Here is a 20,228-nt window from a genome sequence, read left to right on the forward strand (position 1 = left end):
CTGTCCAGTCTCTCTGTTTCTCCCCATAGGTTTATCCAGGCTAACATTGCTGTAGCCTTCCTGTCCAGTCTCTCTGTTTCTCCCCATAGGTTTATCCAGGCTAACATTGCACTAACATTCCTGTCCAGTCTCTCTGTTTCACCCCATAGGTTTATCCAGGCTAATGTTGCCGCAACGTTCCTCTCCACTCTCTCTAACGTTCCCTCAACATTGTCCCCCCCCCCAAGGTTCATCAATGAGACAGAGCAGAACATGGGTTCACCGGGGCAGGCCAAGCAGTGCCAGCTCCGGACCTTCCTGACCTACTACATCAACGACCTGTTCCTGCACCAGGTCAGAACAGAGATCAACAAGGAGATCCGGGCCGTCAGTAAGACAGCAGACCCACTGAAAGTCCTGGCTAGTGCCGATACTATGAAGGTCCTGGCGGTGCAGAGGCCCCTGCTGCAGGTGAGGGGGGCCGGGAACACACACTCGCAGGACACACACACACACTCGCAGGACGGACACACACACTCGCAGGACGGACACACACACACACTCGCAGGACGGACACACACACACACTCGCAGGACGGACACACACACACACTCGCAGGACGGACACACACACACTCGCAGGACAGACACACACACACTCGCAGGACAGACACACACACACTCGCAGGACAGACACACACACACTCGCAGGACGGACACACACACACACTCGCAGGACGGACACACACACACTTGCAGGACGGACACACACACACTCGCAGGACACACACACACACTCGCAGGACACACACACACACTCGCAGGACAGACACACACACTCGCAGGACACAGACACATTCGCAGGACACACACACACACTCGCAGGACACACACACACTCGCAGGACAGACACACACACACTCGCAGGACGGACACACACACACACTCGCAGGACGGACACACACACACACTCGCAGGACGGACACACACTCGCAGGACGGACACACACACACACTCGCAGGACACACACACACACTCGCAGGACAGACACACACACACTCGCAGGACACACACACACTCGCAGGACGGACACACACACACTCGCAGGACGGACACACACACACACGCAGGACAGACACACACACACACTCGCAGGACGGACACACACACACACTCGCAGGACGGACACACACACACACTCGCAGGACGGACACACACACACTCGCAGGACGGACACACACACACTCGCAGGACACACACACACTCGCAGGACGGACACACACACACACTCGCAGGACGGACACACACACACACTCGCAGGACGGACACACACACACACTCGCAGGACGGACACACACACACACTCGCAGGACGGACACACACACACACTCGCAGGACGGACACACACACACTCGCAGGACGGACACACACACACTCGCAGGACGGACACACACACACTCGCAGGACGGACACACATACACACTCGCAGGACGGACACACACACACACTCGCAGGACGGACACACACACACACTCGCAGGACGGACACACACACACACTCGCAGGACGGACACACACACACACTCGCAGGACGGACACACACACACTCGCAGGACGGACACACACACACACTCGCAGGACGGACACACACACACACTCGCAGGACGGACACACACACACACTCGCAGGACGGACACACACACACTCGCAGGACACACACACACACACTCGCAGGACACACACACACACTCGCAGGACGGACACACACACACTCGCAGGACACACACACACACTCGCAGGACAGACACACACACACTCGCAGGACAGACACACACACACTCGCAGGACGGACACACACACACTCGCAGGACACACACACACACTTGCAGGACAGACACACACACACTCGCAGGACACACACACACACACACACACTCGCAGGACAGACACACACACATTCGCAGGATGAACACACACTCATTCGCAGGACGGACACACACATTCACAGGACGGACACACACACATTCGCAGGACGGACACACACATTCACAGGACGGACACACACACACACTCGCAGGACGGACACACACACACACTCGCAGGACAGACACACACACACTCGCAGGACGGACACACACACACACACACTCGCAGGACAGACACACACACACTCGCAGGACGGACACACACACACGCAGGACACACACACACTCGCAGGACGGACACACACACACTCGCAGGACGGACACACACACACACACGCAGGACACACACACACTCGCAGGGCGGACACACACACACACTCGCAGGACAGACACACACACACTCGCAGGACGGACACACACACACTCGCAGGACGGACACACACACACACTCGCAGGACGGACACACACACACTCGCAGGACGGACACACACACACTCGCAGGACACACACACACACTCGCAGGACAGACACACACACACTCGCAGGACAGACACACACACACTCGCAGGACAGACACACACACACTCGCAGGACGGACACACACACACTCGCAGGACACACACACTCACAGGACGGACACACACACACACTCGCAGGACGGACACACACACATTCACAGGACGGACACACACACACTCGCAGGACACACACATTCACAGGACGGACACACACACACTCGCAGGACGGACACACACACACTCGCAGGACAGACACACACACTCGCAGGACACAGACACATTCGCAGGACACACACACACACACTCGCAGGACACACACACTCGCAGGACACACACACACACTCGCAGGACGGACACACACACAACCTCGCAGGACGGACACACACACACACTCGCAGGACGGACACACACACTCGCAGGACACACACACACACTCGCAGGACGGACACACACACACTCGCAGGACGGACACACACACACACTCGCAGGACGGACACACACACACACTCGCAGGACGGACACACACACACACTCGCAGGACGGACACACACACACACTCGCAGGACTGACACACACACACTCGCAGGACACACACACACACTCGCAGGACAGACACACACACACTCGCAGGACAGACACACACACACTCGCAGGACGGACACACACACACTCGCAGGACACACACACACACTCGCAGGACACACACACACACACTCGCAGGACAGACACACACACACTTGCAGGACGGACACACACACACTCGCAGGACACACACACACTCGCAGGACAGACACACACACACTCGCAGGACAGACACACACACACTCGCAGGACGGACACACACACACACTCGCAGGACGGACACACACACACTTGCAGGACGGACACACACACACTCGCAGGACACACACACACACTCGCAGGACGGACACACACACACACGCAGGACAGACACACACACACTCGCAGGACGGACACACACACACTCGCAGGACGGACACACACACACACGCAGGACAGACACACACACACTCGCAGGACAGACACACACACACACACGCAGGACAGACACACACACATTCGCAGGACAGACACACACACACATTCGCAGGACAGACACACACACATTCGCAGGACGGACACACACACACTTGCAGGACGGACACACACACACAGGACACACACACACTCGCAGGACACACACACACACTCGCAGGACACACACACATTCGCAGGACACACACACACACTCGCAGGACACACACACACACTCGCAGGACACACACACACACTCGCAGGACACACACACACACTCGCAGGACACACACACACACTCGCAGGACACACACACACACTCGCAGGACACACACACACACGCAGGACACACACACACACGCAGGACACACACACACACTCGCAGGACACACACACACACTCGCAGGACACACACACACACTCGCAAGACACACACACACACTCGCAGGACACACACATACATTCGCAGGACACACACACACATTCGCAGGACACACACACACACACACTCGCAGGACACACACACACACTCGCAGGACACACACTCGCAGGACACACACACACACTCGCAGGACAGACACACACACTCGCAGGACACACACACACACTCGCAGGACACACACACACACTCGCAGGACACACACACACACTCGCAGGACACACACACACACTCGCAGGACACACACACACATTCGCAGGACACACACACACATTCGCAGGACACACACACACACTCGCAGGACGGACACACACACACTCGCAGGACGGACACACACACACTCGCAGGACGGACACACACACACACACACGCAAGGACACACACACACTCGCAGGACGGACACACACACACTCGCAGGACGGACACACACACACACACACGCCGGACACACACACACACTCGCAGGACGGACACACACACACTCGCAGGACGGACACACACACACACGCAGGACACACACACACTCGCAGGGCGGACACACACACACACTCGCAGGACAGACACACACACACTCGCAGGACGGACACACACACACTCGCAGGACGGACACACACACACACTCGCAGGACGGACACACACACACACTCGCAGGACGGACACACACACACTCGCAGGACGGACACACACACACTCGCAGGACACACACACACACTCGCAGGACGGACACACACACACTCGCAGGACAGACACACACACACTCGCAGGACAGACACACACACACTCGCAGGACGGACACACACACATTCGCAGGACGGACACACACACACTCGCAGGACACACACATTCACAGGACGGACACACACACACTCGCAGGACGGACACACACACATTCACAGGACGGACACACACACACTCGCAGGACACACACATTCACAGGACGGACACACACACACTCGCAGGACGGACACACACACACTCGCAGGACAGACACACACACTCGCAGGACACAGACACATTCGCAGGACACACACACACACTCGCAGGACACACACACTCGCAGGACACACACACACACTCGCAGGACACACACACACACTCGCAGGACACACACACACACTCGCAGGACGGACACACACACACACACTCGCAGGACGGACACACACACACACACTCGCAGGACGGACACACACACTCGCAGGACACACACACACACTCGCAGGACGGACACACACACACTCGCAGGACGGACACACACACACACTCGCAGGACGGACACACACACACACTCGCAGGACGGACACACACACACACGCAGGCACACACACACACTCGCAGGACAGACACACACACACTCGCAGGACAGACACACACACACTCGCAGGACGGACACACACACACGCAGGACAGACACACACACACTCGCAGGACAGACACACACACACTCGCAGGACACACACACACACTTGCAGGACGGACACACACACACTCGCAGGACACACACACACACTCGCAGGACGGACACACACACACACTCGCAGGACAGACACACACACACTTGCAGGACGGACACACACACACTCGCAGGACACACACACACTCGCAGGACAGACACACACACACTCGCAGGACAGACACACACACACTCGCAGGACGGACACACACACACACTCGCAGGACAGACACACACACACTTGCAGGACGGACACACACACACTCGCAGGACACACACACACACACGCAGGACGGACACACACACACACGCAGGACAGACACACACACACTCGCAGGACGGACACACACACACTCGCAGGACGGACACACACACACACGCAGGACAGACACACACACACTCGCAGGACAGACACACACACACACGCAGGACAGACACACACACATTCGCAGGACAGACACACACACACACATTCGCAGGACAGACACACACACACTCGCAGGACGGACACACACACACTTGCAGGACGGACACACACACACTCGCAGGACACACACACACACTTGTAGGACACACACACACTCGCAGGACACACCCACACACTCGCAGGACACACACACACACTCGCAGGACACACACACACACTCGCAGGACACACACACACACTCGCAGGACAGACACACACACTCGCAGGACACACACACATTCGCAGGACACACACACACACTCGCAGGACACACACACACACTCGCAGGACACACACACACACTCGCAGGACACACACACACACTCGCAGGACACACACATACATTCGCAGGACACACACACACATTCGCAGGACACACACACACACACACTCGCAGGACACACACACACACTCGCAGGACACACACTCGCAGGACACACACACACACTCGCAGGACAGACACACACACTCGCAGGACACACACACACACTCGCAGGACACACACACACACTCGCAGGACACACACACACTCGCAGGACACACACACACATTCGCAGGACACACACACACATTCGCAGGACACACACACACATTCGCAGGACACACACACTCGCAGGACACACACACACATTCGCAGGACACACACACACACTCGCAGGACACACACACACACTCGCAGGACACACACACACACTGCAGGACACACACACATTCGCAGGACAGACACACACACTCGCAGGACACACACACATTCGCAGGACGGACACACACACATTCACAGGACGGACACACACACACATTCGCAGGACGGACACACACACATTCGCAGGACGGACACACACACACTCGCAGGACGGACACACACACTCGCAGGACAGACACACACACACATTCGCAGGACAGACACACACACACTCGCAGGACGGACACACACACTCACTGGACACGCATATTCACAAGTGGGTACATAATATGATATGGTAAACATGGAAATCATACAACTGTCTGTGTGGACATATTTATACAGACACGTATGCTTACTTACTTCTGCTCATACTTTGTTTCCTGTTCACAACCTGTTCACAACCTATTCACAACCTGTTCACAACCTATTCACAAGATCAACATTCTTCATTTATGTTATGGTGTACATTTCCATTTGAGTCATTTAGCAGACGTTCTTATACAGAGAGACTTCATCAGTTAGTATACGGCCAGGTAATAGTTTCCTTTGGACTTTGAGGTTTCCACAGCCACCTCGCTCCCTCTCTCTCTCGTTCTCTCTCTCTCTCGTTCTCTCTCTCGTTCTCTCTCTCGTTCTCTCTCTCGTTCTCTCTCGCTCCCTCTCTCTCTCATTCTCTCTCTCATTCTCTCTCGCTCCCTCTCTCTCTCATTCTCTCTCTCATTCTCTCTCTCTCATTCTCTCTCTCTCGTTCTCTCTCTCTCTCGTTCTCTCTCTCGTTCTCTCTCGCTCCCTCTCTCTCTCATTCTCTCTCTCATTCTCTCTCTCTCGTTCTCTCTCATTCTCTCTCTCTCGTTCTCTCTCATTCTCGCTCTCTCTCATTCTCTCTCTCTCATTCTCGCTCTCTCTCGTTCTCTCTCGCTCACAAATGTTCTCTCACACACACACACACACACACACACACACACACACACACACACACACACACACACACACACACACACACAGTGATACTTGGCAGCCACCCACCCACCTATCTCACAGAATCATAATTGTCTCTGAAACAGCATTTGATTCTCCCTGACCCCGTAGAAGCAGTTAATTGGTGGTTATAGAATATAGACACACACACACACACCCCGGTACCCATTTCCTCCAGCACAGGAAGTGGGCCTATCATCTCCATGGATACCACTTACTGCTCATGCTCACCTAGCACCTCCCCTATTAAAGATGAGATCAATCATGAGATCGATCACTTCTCACAGCAATGTGTTCCCCAGATCAGATATGTAACAGTGGATGTTATGCATCTCAAAGCTAGTCTATGTGAATACTCTACAGTAGTGTATAAAGAATGAGTCTTCTCATACCGACACATTGACCGTTACCATAAATACCTACACTGTTGATTCTTCTTCTTCAGTGTTTACCTACATGTTTAGGCTATAGTGGGTGTGTGTGTGTGTGTGTGTGTGTGTGTGTGTGTGTGTGTGTGTGTGTGTGTGTGTGTGTGTGTGTGTGTGTGTGTGTGTGTGTGTGTGTGTGTGTGTGTGTTAGTCCATCTAGAATACAGAGATGGAAGGGCCATCTAGAATACAGAGATGGTGAAGGGCCATCTAGAATACAGAGATGGTGAAGGGCCATCTAGAATACAGAGATGGTGAAGTGTCATCTAGAATACAAAGATGGTGAAGGGCCATCTAGAATACAGAGATGGTGAAGGGCCATCTAGAATACAGAGATGGTGAAGGGCCATCTAGAATACAGAGATGGTGAAGTGTCATCTAGAATACAGAGATGGTGTAATCTAGAATACAGAGATGTGTGACAGTGTGTGTTTGCCTGTGTTTGTATACACTCCATAATGTGTATGTAGGTGTGTATTAAGACAGTGTGTGTATACACTCCAGAATGTGTATGTAGGTGTGTATTAAGACAGTGTGTGTATACACTCCATAATGTGTATGTTGGTGTGTATTAAGACAGTGTGTGTATACACTCCATAATGTGTATGTTGGTGTGTATTAAGACAGTGTGTGTGTACACTCCATAATGTGTATGTAGGTGTGTATTAAGACAGTGTGTGTAATGTGTATGTAGGTGTGTATTAAGACAGTGTGTGTATACACTCCATAATGTGTAGGTGTGTATTAGGTGTGTATTAAGACATGTTGTGTGTATTAAGACTCCATAATGTGTATGTAGGTGTGTATTAAGACAGTGTGTGTATACAATCCATAATGTGTATGTAGGTGTGTATTAAGACAGTGTGTGTATACACTCCATAATGTGTATGTAGGTGTGTATTAAGACAGTGTGTGTATGTAGGTGTGTGTGTGTATGTAGGTGTGTATTAAGACAGTGTGTGCATGTAGGTGTGTATTAAGACAGTGTGTGTATACACTCCATAATGTGTATGTAGGTGTGTATTAAGACAGTGTGTGTATACACTCCATAATGTGTATGTAGGTGTGTATTAAGACAGTGTGTGTATACACTCCATAATGTGTATGTAGGTGTGTATTAAGACAGTGTGTGTATACACTCCATAATGTGTATGTAGGTGTGTATTAAGACAGTGTGTGTATACACTCCATAATGTGTATGTAGGTGTGTATTAAGACAGTGTGTGTATACACTCCATAATGTGTATGTAGGTGTGTATTAAGACAGTGTGTGTATGTATGTAGGTGTGTATGTATTAAGAAGGTGTGTGTATACAGGTGTGTATAATGTGTATGTAGGTGTGTATTAAGACAGTGTGTGTATACACTCCATAATGTGTATGTTGGTGTGTATTAAGACAGTGTGTGTATACACTCCATAATGTGTATGTAGGTGTGTATTAAGACAGTGTGTGTATACACTCCATAATGTGTATGTAGGTGTGTATTAAGACAGTGTGTGTATACACTCCATAATGTGTATGTAGGTGTGTATTAAGACAGTGTGTGTATACACTCCATAATGTGTATGTAGGTGTGTATTAAGACAGTGTGTGTATACACTCCATAATGTGTATGTAGGTGTGTATTAAGACAGTGTGTGTATACAATCCATAATGTGTATGTAGGTGTGTATTAAGACAGTGTGTGTATGTAGGTGTGTATTTGGAAGGTGTGTGTATGTAGGTGTGTATTTGGAAGGTGTGTGTATGTAGGTGTGTATTAGGAAGGTGTGTGTATGTAGGTGTGTATTAAGACAGTGTGTGTATGTAGGTGTGTATTAGGAAGGTGTGTGCATGTAGGTGTGTATGAAGACAGTGTGTGTATGTAGGTGTGTATTAAGACAGTGTGTGTATGTAGGTGTGTATTTGGAAGGTGTGTGTATGTAGGTGTGTATTAGGAAGGTGTGTGTATGTAGGTGTGTATTAGGAAGGTGTGTGTATGTAGGTGTGTATTAAGACAGTGTGTGTATGTAGGTGTGTATTTGGAAGGTGTGTGTATGTAGGTGTGTATTTGGAAGGTGTGTGTATGTAGGTGTGTATTTGGAAGGTGTGTGTATGTAGGTGTGTATTAAGACAGTGTGTGTATGTAGGTGTGTATTAAGACAGTGTGTGTATGTAGGTGTGTATTAAGACAGTGTGTGTATGTAGGTGTGTATTAAGACAGTGTGTGTATGTAGGTGTGTATTTGGAAGGTGTGTGTATGTAGGTGTGTATTAGGAAGGTGTGTGTCTACCCTCTGTCTTTGTTAACTCTCCATTCAGAGTGAGAGTACACTGACAGTTCATTACAGCTCCTGGCTCGGAGTTCACTGGCGTTTGTTTACGATTATGACTTCTCCTTAACGAGGACTGCGGCATCTTGCTAATTACACTGCTAGGCTAATGAGCCTCTCTCCAGTTAGCGGGAGCTCCATAAAACGCTCCTTTTGTTTGGGGTTTTGGCTTTTTTAATTACGCCAATCAAAGAGGCCTGCCTGCTCCTTCCTCTACTGCGAGATACGCACATACAAGACCCAGGCCCTCGTGTGTGTGTGTGTGTGTGTGTGTGTGTGTGTGTGTGTGTGTGTGTGTGTGTGTGTGTGTGTGTGTGTGTGTGTGTGTGTGTGTGTGTGTGTGTGTGTGTGTGTGTGTGTGTGTGTGTGTGTGCGTGCGTGCGTGCGTGCGTGCGAGAGAAGTCCAACCGATCCCCACTGTGTCCTGGCTGGTTGGTCTCAGTGTGACAGCAGGCCACTACTTTTAATGGGCTACTCCAGTCCTCAATGCTCCCTGCTCACTCAAGATGGCAGGTGGCTTTATGGAGGAAAGAGACTGAAGGAGATGATACATGTCCCAGAGGTGGACAGCTATAGAACAATGCATCCTTCTATATCAGGGTTTTAAAGGGAAGCTGCTGTAGGTTAAAGGAGCTGTTCTTTGCCGTTTAGATCATCACATTCCTTGTACGTGTTGGGTCTTTCTTAGGCCTAATGTAGATGGTAAATGGTGCATGCCTGCTGTTTGGGGGGTCCATGCATGCGCACACACACAAGTGTGTTCCTACAGCAGGTGTTCAAAGAGTGGGGCCACACCACTGGCAATTGAACCAATGGGCTGAAGGGACAGAGAGACACATTGATACACTACATTAAACACACTCTCTACCTTGGCTGCCATCACACAGGAAACGACAGGGGACCCCATTTATAGGTGCACCTGCCATCCACTCCACCACAACACACATGTATGTACATGGGGTTAGGGGGAAGGCATTAGTGGACAAACCTGGTGGACACACCAGTGGGTTGCTGTGTTTTGGGCTTGGGGGGAGATGTTGCTCCATCCAGAATCACATACAGCTGGGTTGCATTGTCATGGGGAGATGTACTGTACCCCCACACTGTAGTGTTAGCTGTTACCATATAGGACAACACACCCTGGGATATCACTGGACGCCATACAGGAACGATACGTTATCTAGAGACATGGGCTCTGATACCATACAGGAACGATACGTTATCTAGAGACATGGGCTCTGATACCATACAGGAACGATATGTTATCTAGAGACATGGGCTCTGATACCAGACAGGAACGATACGTTATCTAGAGACATGGGCTCTGATACCATACAGGAACGATACGTTATCTAGAGACATGGGCTCTGATACCATACAGGAACGATATGTTATCTAGAGACAGGCTCTGATACCATACAGGAACGATACGTTATCTAGAGACATGGGCTCTGATACCATACAGGAACGATACGTTATCTAGAGACATGGGCTCTGATACCATACAGGAACGATACGTTATCTAGAGACATGGGCTCTGATACCATACAGGAACGATACGTTATCTAGAGACATGGGCTCTGATACCATACAGGAACGATATGTTATCTAGAGACATGGGCTCTGATACCATACAGGAACGATACGTTATCTAGAGACATGGGCTCTGATACCATACAGGAACGATACGTTATCTAGAGACATGGGCTCTGATACCATACAGGAACGATACGATATCTGGAGACATGGGCTCTGATACCATACAGGAACGTTATCTAGAGACATGGGCTCTGATACCATACAGGAACGATACGTTATCTAGAGACATGGGCTCTGATACCATACAGGAACGATACGTTATCTAGAGACATGGGCTCTGATACCATACAGGAACGATATGTTATCTAGAGACATGGGCTAGAGACATGGGCTCTGATACCATACAGGAACGATACGTTATCTAGAGACATGGGCTCTGATACCAGACAGGAACGATACGTTATCTAGAGACATGGGCTCTGATACCATACAGGAACGATACGTTATCTAGAGACATGGGCTCTGATACCATACAGGAACGATATGTTATCTAGAGACATGGGCTCTGATACCATACAGGAACGATACGTTATCTAGAGACATGGGCTCTGATACATACGTTATCTAGAGACATGGGCTCTGATACCATACAGGAACGATACGATATCTGGAGACATGGGCTCTGATACCATACAGGAACGATACGTTATCTGGAGACATGGGCTCTGATACCATACAGGAACGATACGTTATCTAGAGACATGGGCTCTGATACCATACAGGTACGATATGTTATCTAGAGACATGGGCTCTGATACCATACAGGAACGATATGTTATCTAGAGACGGGCTCTGATACCATACAGGAACGATACGTTATCTAGAGACATGGGCTCTGATACCATACAGGAACGATACGTTATCTAGAGACATGGGCTCTGATACCAGACAGGAACGATACGTTATCTAGAGACATGGGCTCTGATACCAGACAGGAACGATACGTTATCTAGAGACATGGGCTCTGATACCATACAGGAACGATACGTTATCTAGAGACATGGGCTCTGATACCATACAGGAACGATACGTTATCTGGAGACATGGGCTCTGATACCATACAGGAACGATACGTTATCTAGAGACATGGGCTCTGATACCATACAGGAACGATACATTTTAGTGTGTGAATGATATACAGTGCATTCAGAAAGTGTTCAGAAGCCTTGACTTTCTCCACATTTTGTGGGGCATTACAACCTTATTCTAAAATGGATTAAATAAATATCCTCAGCAATCTACACACAATACCCCATAATGACATCACAATACCCCATAACGTCATCACAATACCCTGTAACGACATCACAATACCCCGTAACGACATCACAATACCCCATAACGACATCACAATACCCCGTAACGTCATCACAATACCCCATAACGACATCACAATACCCCATAACGACATCACAATACCCCATAACGACATCACAATACCCCGTAACGTCATCACAATACCCCATAACGTAATCACAATACCCCGTAACGACATCACAATACCCCGTAACGTCATCACAATACCCCATAACGTCATCACAATACCCCGTAACGACATCACAATACCCCATAACGTCATCACAATACCCCGTAACGTCATCACAATACCCCATAACGTCATCACAATACCCCATAACGACATCACAATACCCCATAACGACATCACAATACCCCGTAACGTAATCACAATACCCCGTAACGTCATCACAATACCCCGTAACGACATCACAATACCCCATAACGACATCACAATACCCCGTAACGTCATCACAATACCCCGTAACGTCATCACAATACCCCGTAACGTCATCACAATACCCCGTAACGACATCACAATATCCCATAACGACATCACAGTACCCCGTAACGACATCACAGTGCCCCGTAACGACATCACAGTACCCCGTAACGACATCACAATACCCCGTAACGTCATCACAATACCCCATAACGTCATCACAATACCCCGTAACGTCATCACAATACCCCATAACGTCATCACAATACCCCATAACGACATCACAATACCCCATAACGACATCACAATACCCCGTAACGACATCACAATACCCCATAACGACATCACAATACCCCGTAACGTCATCACAATACCCCATAACGACATCACAATACCCCATAACGACATCACAATACCCCGTAACGTCATCACAATACCCCGTACCCCGTAACGACATCACAATACCCCGTAACGACATCACAATACCCCGTAACGACATCACAATACCCCGTAACGACATCACAATACCCCATAACGACGAAGCGAAAACAAGTTTTTAGAATAGTTTGTATTTTCCTTATTTACATAAGTATTCAGACCCTTTGCTATGAGACTCGAAATTGAGCTCAGGTTCATCCTGTTTCCATTGATCATCCTTGAGATGTTTCTCCAACTTGATTGGAGTCCACCTGTGGTAAATTCAATTGATTGGACATGATTTGGAAAGGCACACACCTGTCTATATAAGGTCCCACAGTTGACAGTGCAAGTCATTGTCGGTGGAGAATTATTTAAGGTCCCCAAGAACACAGTGGCCTCCATCATTCTTAAGTGGAATACGTTTGGAACCACAAAGACTCTTCCTAGAGCTGACCTCCCGACCAAACTGAGCAATCGGAGGAGAAGGGCCTTGGTCAGGGAGGTGACCAAAAACACGATGGTCACTCTGACAGAGCTCCAGAACTTCTCTGTGGAGATGGGAGAACCTTACAGAACGACAACCATCTCTGCAGTACTCCATCAATCAGGCTTTTATGGTAGAGTAGCCAGACGGAAGGCACTCCTTAGTAAAAGGCACATGACAGCCTGCTTGGAGTTTGCCAAAAGGCACCTAAATACCATGAGACATTTTCTGGTCTGATGATACCAAGATTGAACTCTGTGGCATGAATGCCAAGCGTCATGTCTGGGGGAAATTTGCCACCATCCCTACGGTGAACTATAGAGGTGGGAGCATCATGCTGTGGGGATGTTTTTCAGCGGCAGGGACAGTGATCGAGGCAACGATGAACGGGGAAAAGTACAGAGAAAAGTACAGGACCTCGAACTGTGGCGAAGGTTTACCTTCCAACAGGACAACGATTATAAGCACACAGCCAAGACAATGCAGGAGTGGCTTCGGGACAAGTCTCTGAATGTTCTTGAGTGGCCCAGCTAGAGCCCGGACTTGAACCCAATCTAACATCTCAGGAGAGACCTGAAAATCGCTGTGCAGCAACACTCCCCATCCAACCTGACTGAGCTTGAGAGGATCTGCAGAGAAGAATGGGAGAAACTCCCCAAATACAGGTGTGCCAAGCTTGTAACGTCATACCCAAGAAGACTCAAGGCTGTAATTGCTGCCAAAGGTGCTTCAACAAAGTACTGAGTAAAGGGTACTTAGAATACTTATGTTAATGTAATATTTCTGTTTTATAAATGTTTGTTCAAAAATGTCTATAAAACAGTGTTTGGTTTGTCATTATGGGGTATTGTGATGTCATTATGGGGTATTGTGATGTCATTATGGGCTATTGTGATGTCATTATGGGGTATTGTGTGTAGATTGATGAGGGGGGAAAGAACATTTAATAAATGTTAGAATAAGGCTGTAACGTAACAAAATCGTGAAAAAGTCGAGGGGTCTAAATACCTTCCCTAATGCACTGTATGTCAGAATATAGCACCCAAATCTGAATATCTCTCTCATATGGGCAGTTAATGAACTCTGACCTGATGATACTGACATGGGCTTGTGACTTTAGAGGGGGGTCAAGGTGAATGTAACACTCCAGTCCTGGAAAGAGACCTGATAACACATCCAACCGACATCATGTTTTCATAAAGCAGCCATACCATAATAATAGTAATGATATGTTAAACATCCTCCCTATCACTAGGCCCCAGCAGTGTGTAAGGGGAGAGTGTGTATGATAGTAATGATGATATTAATATGAGACTGTATGGTTATCAGTCGGCCAGGAAACAGGCCCTATGATAACACCAGTGTGTCATTTTAGTCCAGTATGTAGAGTGTATGATCCAATCATGTCTTTGTGATAACATGGACCCAGGTGATTGGTCAGAAGGCCCAGCAGGGGTAATAAATAAGAAAGAGGTATGTATACTCTGTCTCTCTCTGTTTCTCTTCTGTTGTTGCTCTCTCCTCTTGTTCTCCTCTCCCTGCCTGTTTACTGGTCATATTTTTTCATTTAGTTTAACCCTCCTACCCTTTCTCTCCCTCTACCTTCCTTCCTCCTTCTCTCTCTCTGATGAGTGGTGGTAGCAGTGTGATGCTATCTGTTCAGTGGTCCTGTTCCCCCTGATTGATTTATTTAATTAGTCTCCTCTATCCAGGAGGGTGGTCACTCTACAGACCAGAACTGGAGATTGGCTCCATTAATCTCTTGGATGGGGGTCCCTACACACACACACACACACGCACACACACGCACACGCGCACACGCGCACACATGCACACACACGCACACGCGCACGCGCGCACACACACACACAGAGAGAGAGACAGTGGCATGCATTCACACACACCAGGGGGATGAAGCCACTGAATCATATCCAGTCATTTTGCTCTTGAAATAATGTTGTGACGTTATGTCCACGTCTCCTGTTGTGACGTTATGTCCACGTCTCCTGTTGTCCTAATGAGACGTTATGTCCACGTCTCCTGTTGTCCTAATGAGACGTTATGTCCACGTCTCCTGTTGTCCTAATGAGACGTTATGTCCACGTCTCCTGTTGTCCTAATGAGACGTTATGTCCACGTCTCCTGTTGTCCTAATGAGACGTTATGTCCACGTCTCCTGTCGTGACGTTATGTCCACGTCTCCTGTTGTGACGTTATGTCCACGTCTCCTGTTGTGACGTTATGTCCACGTCTCCTGTCGTGACGTTATGTCCACGTCTCCTGTTGTGACGTTATGTCCACGTCTCCTGTCGTGACGTTATGTCCACGTCTCCTGTTGTGACGTTATGTCCACGTCTCCTGTCGTGACGTTATGTCCACGTCTCCTGTCGTGACGTTATGTCCACGTCTCCTGTTGTCCTAATGAGACGTTATGTCCACGTCTCCTGTCGTGACGTTATGTCCACGTCTCCTGTCGTGACGTTATGTCCACGTCTCCTGTTGTGACGTTATGTCCACGTCTCCTGTCGTGACGTTATGTCCACGTCTCCTGTCGTGACGTTATGTCCACGTCTCCTGTTGTGACGTTATGTCCACGTCTCCTGTCGTGACGTTATGTCCACGTCTCCTGTCGTGACGTTATGTCCACGTCTCCTGTTGTGACGTTATGTCCACGTCTCCTGTTGTGACGTTATGTCCACGTCTCCTGTCGTGACGTTATGTCCACGTCTCCTGTTGTGACGTTATGTCCACGTCTCCTGTCGTTACGTTATGTCCACGTCTCCTGTTGTTACGTTATGTCCACGTCTCCTGTCGTTACGTTATGTCCACGTCTCCTGTCGTTACGTTATGTCCACGTCTCCTGTCGTGACGTTATGTCCACGTCTCCTGTTGTGACGTCATGTCCACGTCTCCTGTTGTGACGTTATGTCTCCTGTCGTGACGTTATGTCCACGTCTCCTGTCGTGACGTTATGTCCACGTCTCCTGTCGTGACGTTATGTCCACGTCTCCTGTTGTGACGTTATGTCCACGTCTCCTGTCGTGACGTTATGTCCACGTCTCCTGTTGTGACGTTATGTCCACGTCTCCTGTCGTGACGTTATGTCCACGTCTCCTGTCGTGACGTTATGTCCACGTCTCCTGTTGTGACGTTATGTCCACGTCTCCTGTTGTGACGTTATGTCCACGTCTCCTGTCGTGACGTTATGTCCACGTCTCCTGTCGTGACGTTATGTCCACGTCTCCTGTTGTGACGTTATGTCCACGTCTCCTGTTGTGACGTTATGTCCACGTCTCCTGTCGTGACGTTATGTCCACGTCTCCTGTCGTGACGTTATGTCCACGTCTCCTGTTGTCCTAATGTGACGTTATGTCCACGTCTCCTGTCGTGACGTTATGTCCACGTCTCCTGTCGTGACGTTATGTCCACGTCTCCTGTTGTGACGTTATGTCCACGTCTCCTGTCGTGACGTTATGTCCACGTCTCCTGTCGTGACGTTATGTCCACGTCTCCTGTTGTGACGTTATGTCCACGTCTCCTGTTGTGACGTTATGTCCACGTCTCCTGTCGTGACGTTATGTCCACGTCTCCTGTCGTGACGTTATGTCCACGTCTCCTGTTGTGACGTTATGTCCACGTCTCCTGTCGTGACGTTATGTCCACGTCTCCTGTTGTGACGTTATGTCCACGTCTCCTGTCGTGACGTTATGTCCACGTCTCCTGTCGTGACGTTATGTCCACGTCTCCTGTTGTGACGTTATGTCCACGTCTCCTGTTGTGACGTTATGTCCACGTCTCCTGTCGTGACGTTATGTCCACGTCTCCTGTTGTGACGTTATGTCCACGTCTCCTGTCGTTACGTTATGTCCACGTCTCCTGTTGTGACGTTATGTCCACGTCTCCTGTCGTTACGTTATGTCCACGTCTCCTGTCGTTACGTTATGTCCACGTCTCCTGTCGTGACGTTATGTCCACGTCTCCTGTTGTGACGTCATGTCCACGTCTCCTGTTGTGACGTTATGTCTCCTGTCGTGACGTTATGTCCACGTCTCCTGTCGTGACGTTATGTCCACGTCTCCTGTCGCGGACGTTATGTCCACGTCTCCTGTTGTGACGTTATGTCCACGTCTCCTGTCGTGACGTTATGTCCACGTCTCCTGTTGTGACGTTATGTCCACGTCTCCTGTCGTGACGTTATGTCCACGTCTCCTGTCGTGACGTCATGTCCACGTCTCCTGTTGTGACGTTATGTCCACGTCTCCTGTTGTGACGTTATGTCCACGTCTCCTGTCGTGACGTTATGTCCACGTCTCCTGTCGTGACGTTATGTCCACGTCTCCTGTTGTGACGTTATGTCCACGTCTCCTGTTGTGACGTTATGTCCACGTCTCCTGTTGTGACGTTATGTCCACGTCTCCTGTTGTGACGTTATGTCCACGTCTCCTGTTGTGACGTTATGTCCACGTCTCCTGTTGTGACGTTATGTCCACGTCTCCTGTCGTGACGTTATGTCCACGTCTCCTGTTGTGACGTTATGTCCACGTCTCCTGTTGTGACGTTATGTCCACGTCTCCTGTTGTGACGTTATGTCCACGTCTCCTGTCCTGACGTTATGTCCACGTCTCCTGTCGTGACGTTATGTCCACGTCTCTCCTGTCGTGACGTCATGTCCACGTCTCCTGTTGTGACGTTATGTCCACGTCTCCTGTTGTGACGTTATGTCCACGTCTCCTGTTGTGACGTTATGTCCACGTCTCCTGTTGTGACGTTATGTCCACGTCTCCTGTCGTGACGTTATGTCCACGTCTCCTGTCGTGACGTTATGTCCACGTCTCCTGTCGTGACGTTATGTCCACGTCTCCTGTCGTGACGTTATGTCCACGTCTCCTGTCGTGACGTTATGTCCACGTCTCCTGTCGTGACGTTATGTCCACGTCTCCTGTCGTGACGTTATGTCCACGTCTCCTGTCGTGACGTTATGTCCACGTCTCCTGTCGTGACGTTATGTCTACGTCTCCTGTCGTGACGTTATGTCCACGTCTCCTGTCGTGACGTTATGTCCACGTCTCCTGTCGTGACTTTATGTCCACGTCTCCTGTCGTGACTTTATGTCCACGTCTCCTGTCGTGACGTTATGTCCACGTCTCCTGTCGTGACTTTATGTCCACGTCTCCTGTCGTGACGTTATGTCCACGTCTCCTGTCGTGACTTTATGTCCACGTCTCCTGTCGTGACGTTATGTCCACGTCTCCTGTCGTGACTTTATGTCCACGTCTCCTGTCGTGACTTTATGTCCACGTCTCCTGTCGTGACGTTATGTCCACGTCTCCTGTCGTGACGTTATGTCCACGTCTCCTGTCGTGACGTTATGTCCACGTCTCCTGTCGTGACGTTATGTCCACGTCTCCTGTCGTGACGTTATGTCCACGTCTCCTGTCGTGACGTTATGTCCACGTCTCCTGTCGTGACGTTATGTCCACGTCTCCTGTCGTGACGTTATGTCCACGTCTCCTGTTGTGACGTTATGTCCACGTCTCCTGTTGTGACGTTATGTCCACGTCTCCTGTCGTGACGTTATGTCCACGTCTCCTGTCGTGACGTTATGTCCACGTCTCCTGTTGTCCTAATGAGACGTTATGTCCACGTCTCCTGTCGTGACGTTATGTCCACGTCTCCTGTCGTGACGTTATGTCCACGTCTCCTGTTGTGACGTTATGTCCACGTCTCCTGTCGTGACGTTATGTCCACGTCTCCTGTCGTGACGTTATGTCCA

General features: G+C 49.9%; 1 protein-coding gene across 1 annotated transcript in view; it reads left to right on the top strand.

The window, feature by feature from the left end:
* The first annotated feature begins 222 nt into the window (after positions 1 to 222).
* Positions 223 to 20,228, top strand: part of LOC127921966 (exocyst complex component 4-like) — a 43,773-nt gene continuing 23,767 nt past the window's right edge. The window contains exon 1 of the mRNA XM_052505584.1: positions 223 to 450. Coding sequence (XP_052361544.1) covers positions 253 to 450 — 198 coding nt within the window. The 5' untranslated portion in view covers positions 223 to 252. The remainder of the gene's footprint in view (positions 451 to 20,228) is intronic.

Source organism: Oncorhynchus keta, unplaced genomic scaffold (genome assembly GCF_023373465.1).
Source record: "Oncorhynchus keta strain PuntledgeMale-10-30-2019 unplaced genomic scaffold, Oket_V2 Un_contig_241_pilon_pilon, whole genome shotgun sequence".
Taxonomy (NCBI): Eukaryota; Metazoa; Chordata; class Actinopteri; order Salmoniformes; family Salmonidae; genus Oncorhynchus; species Oncorhynchus keta.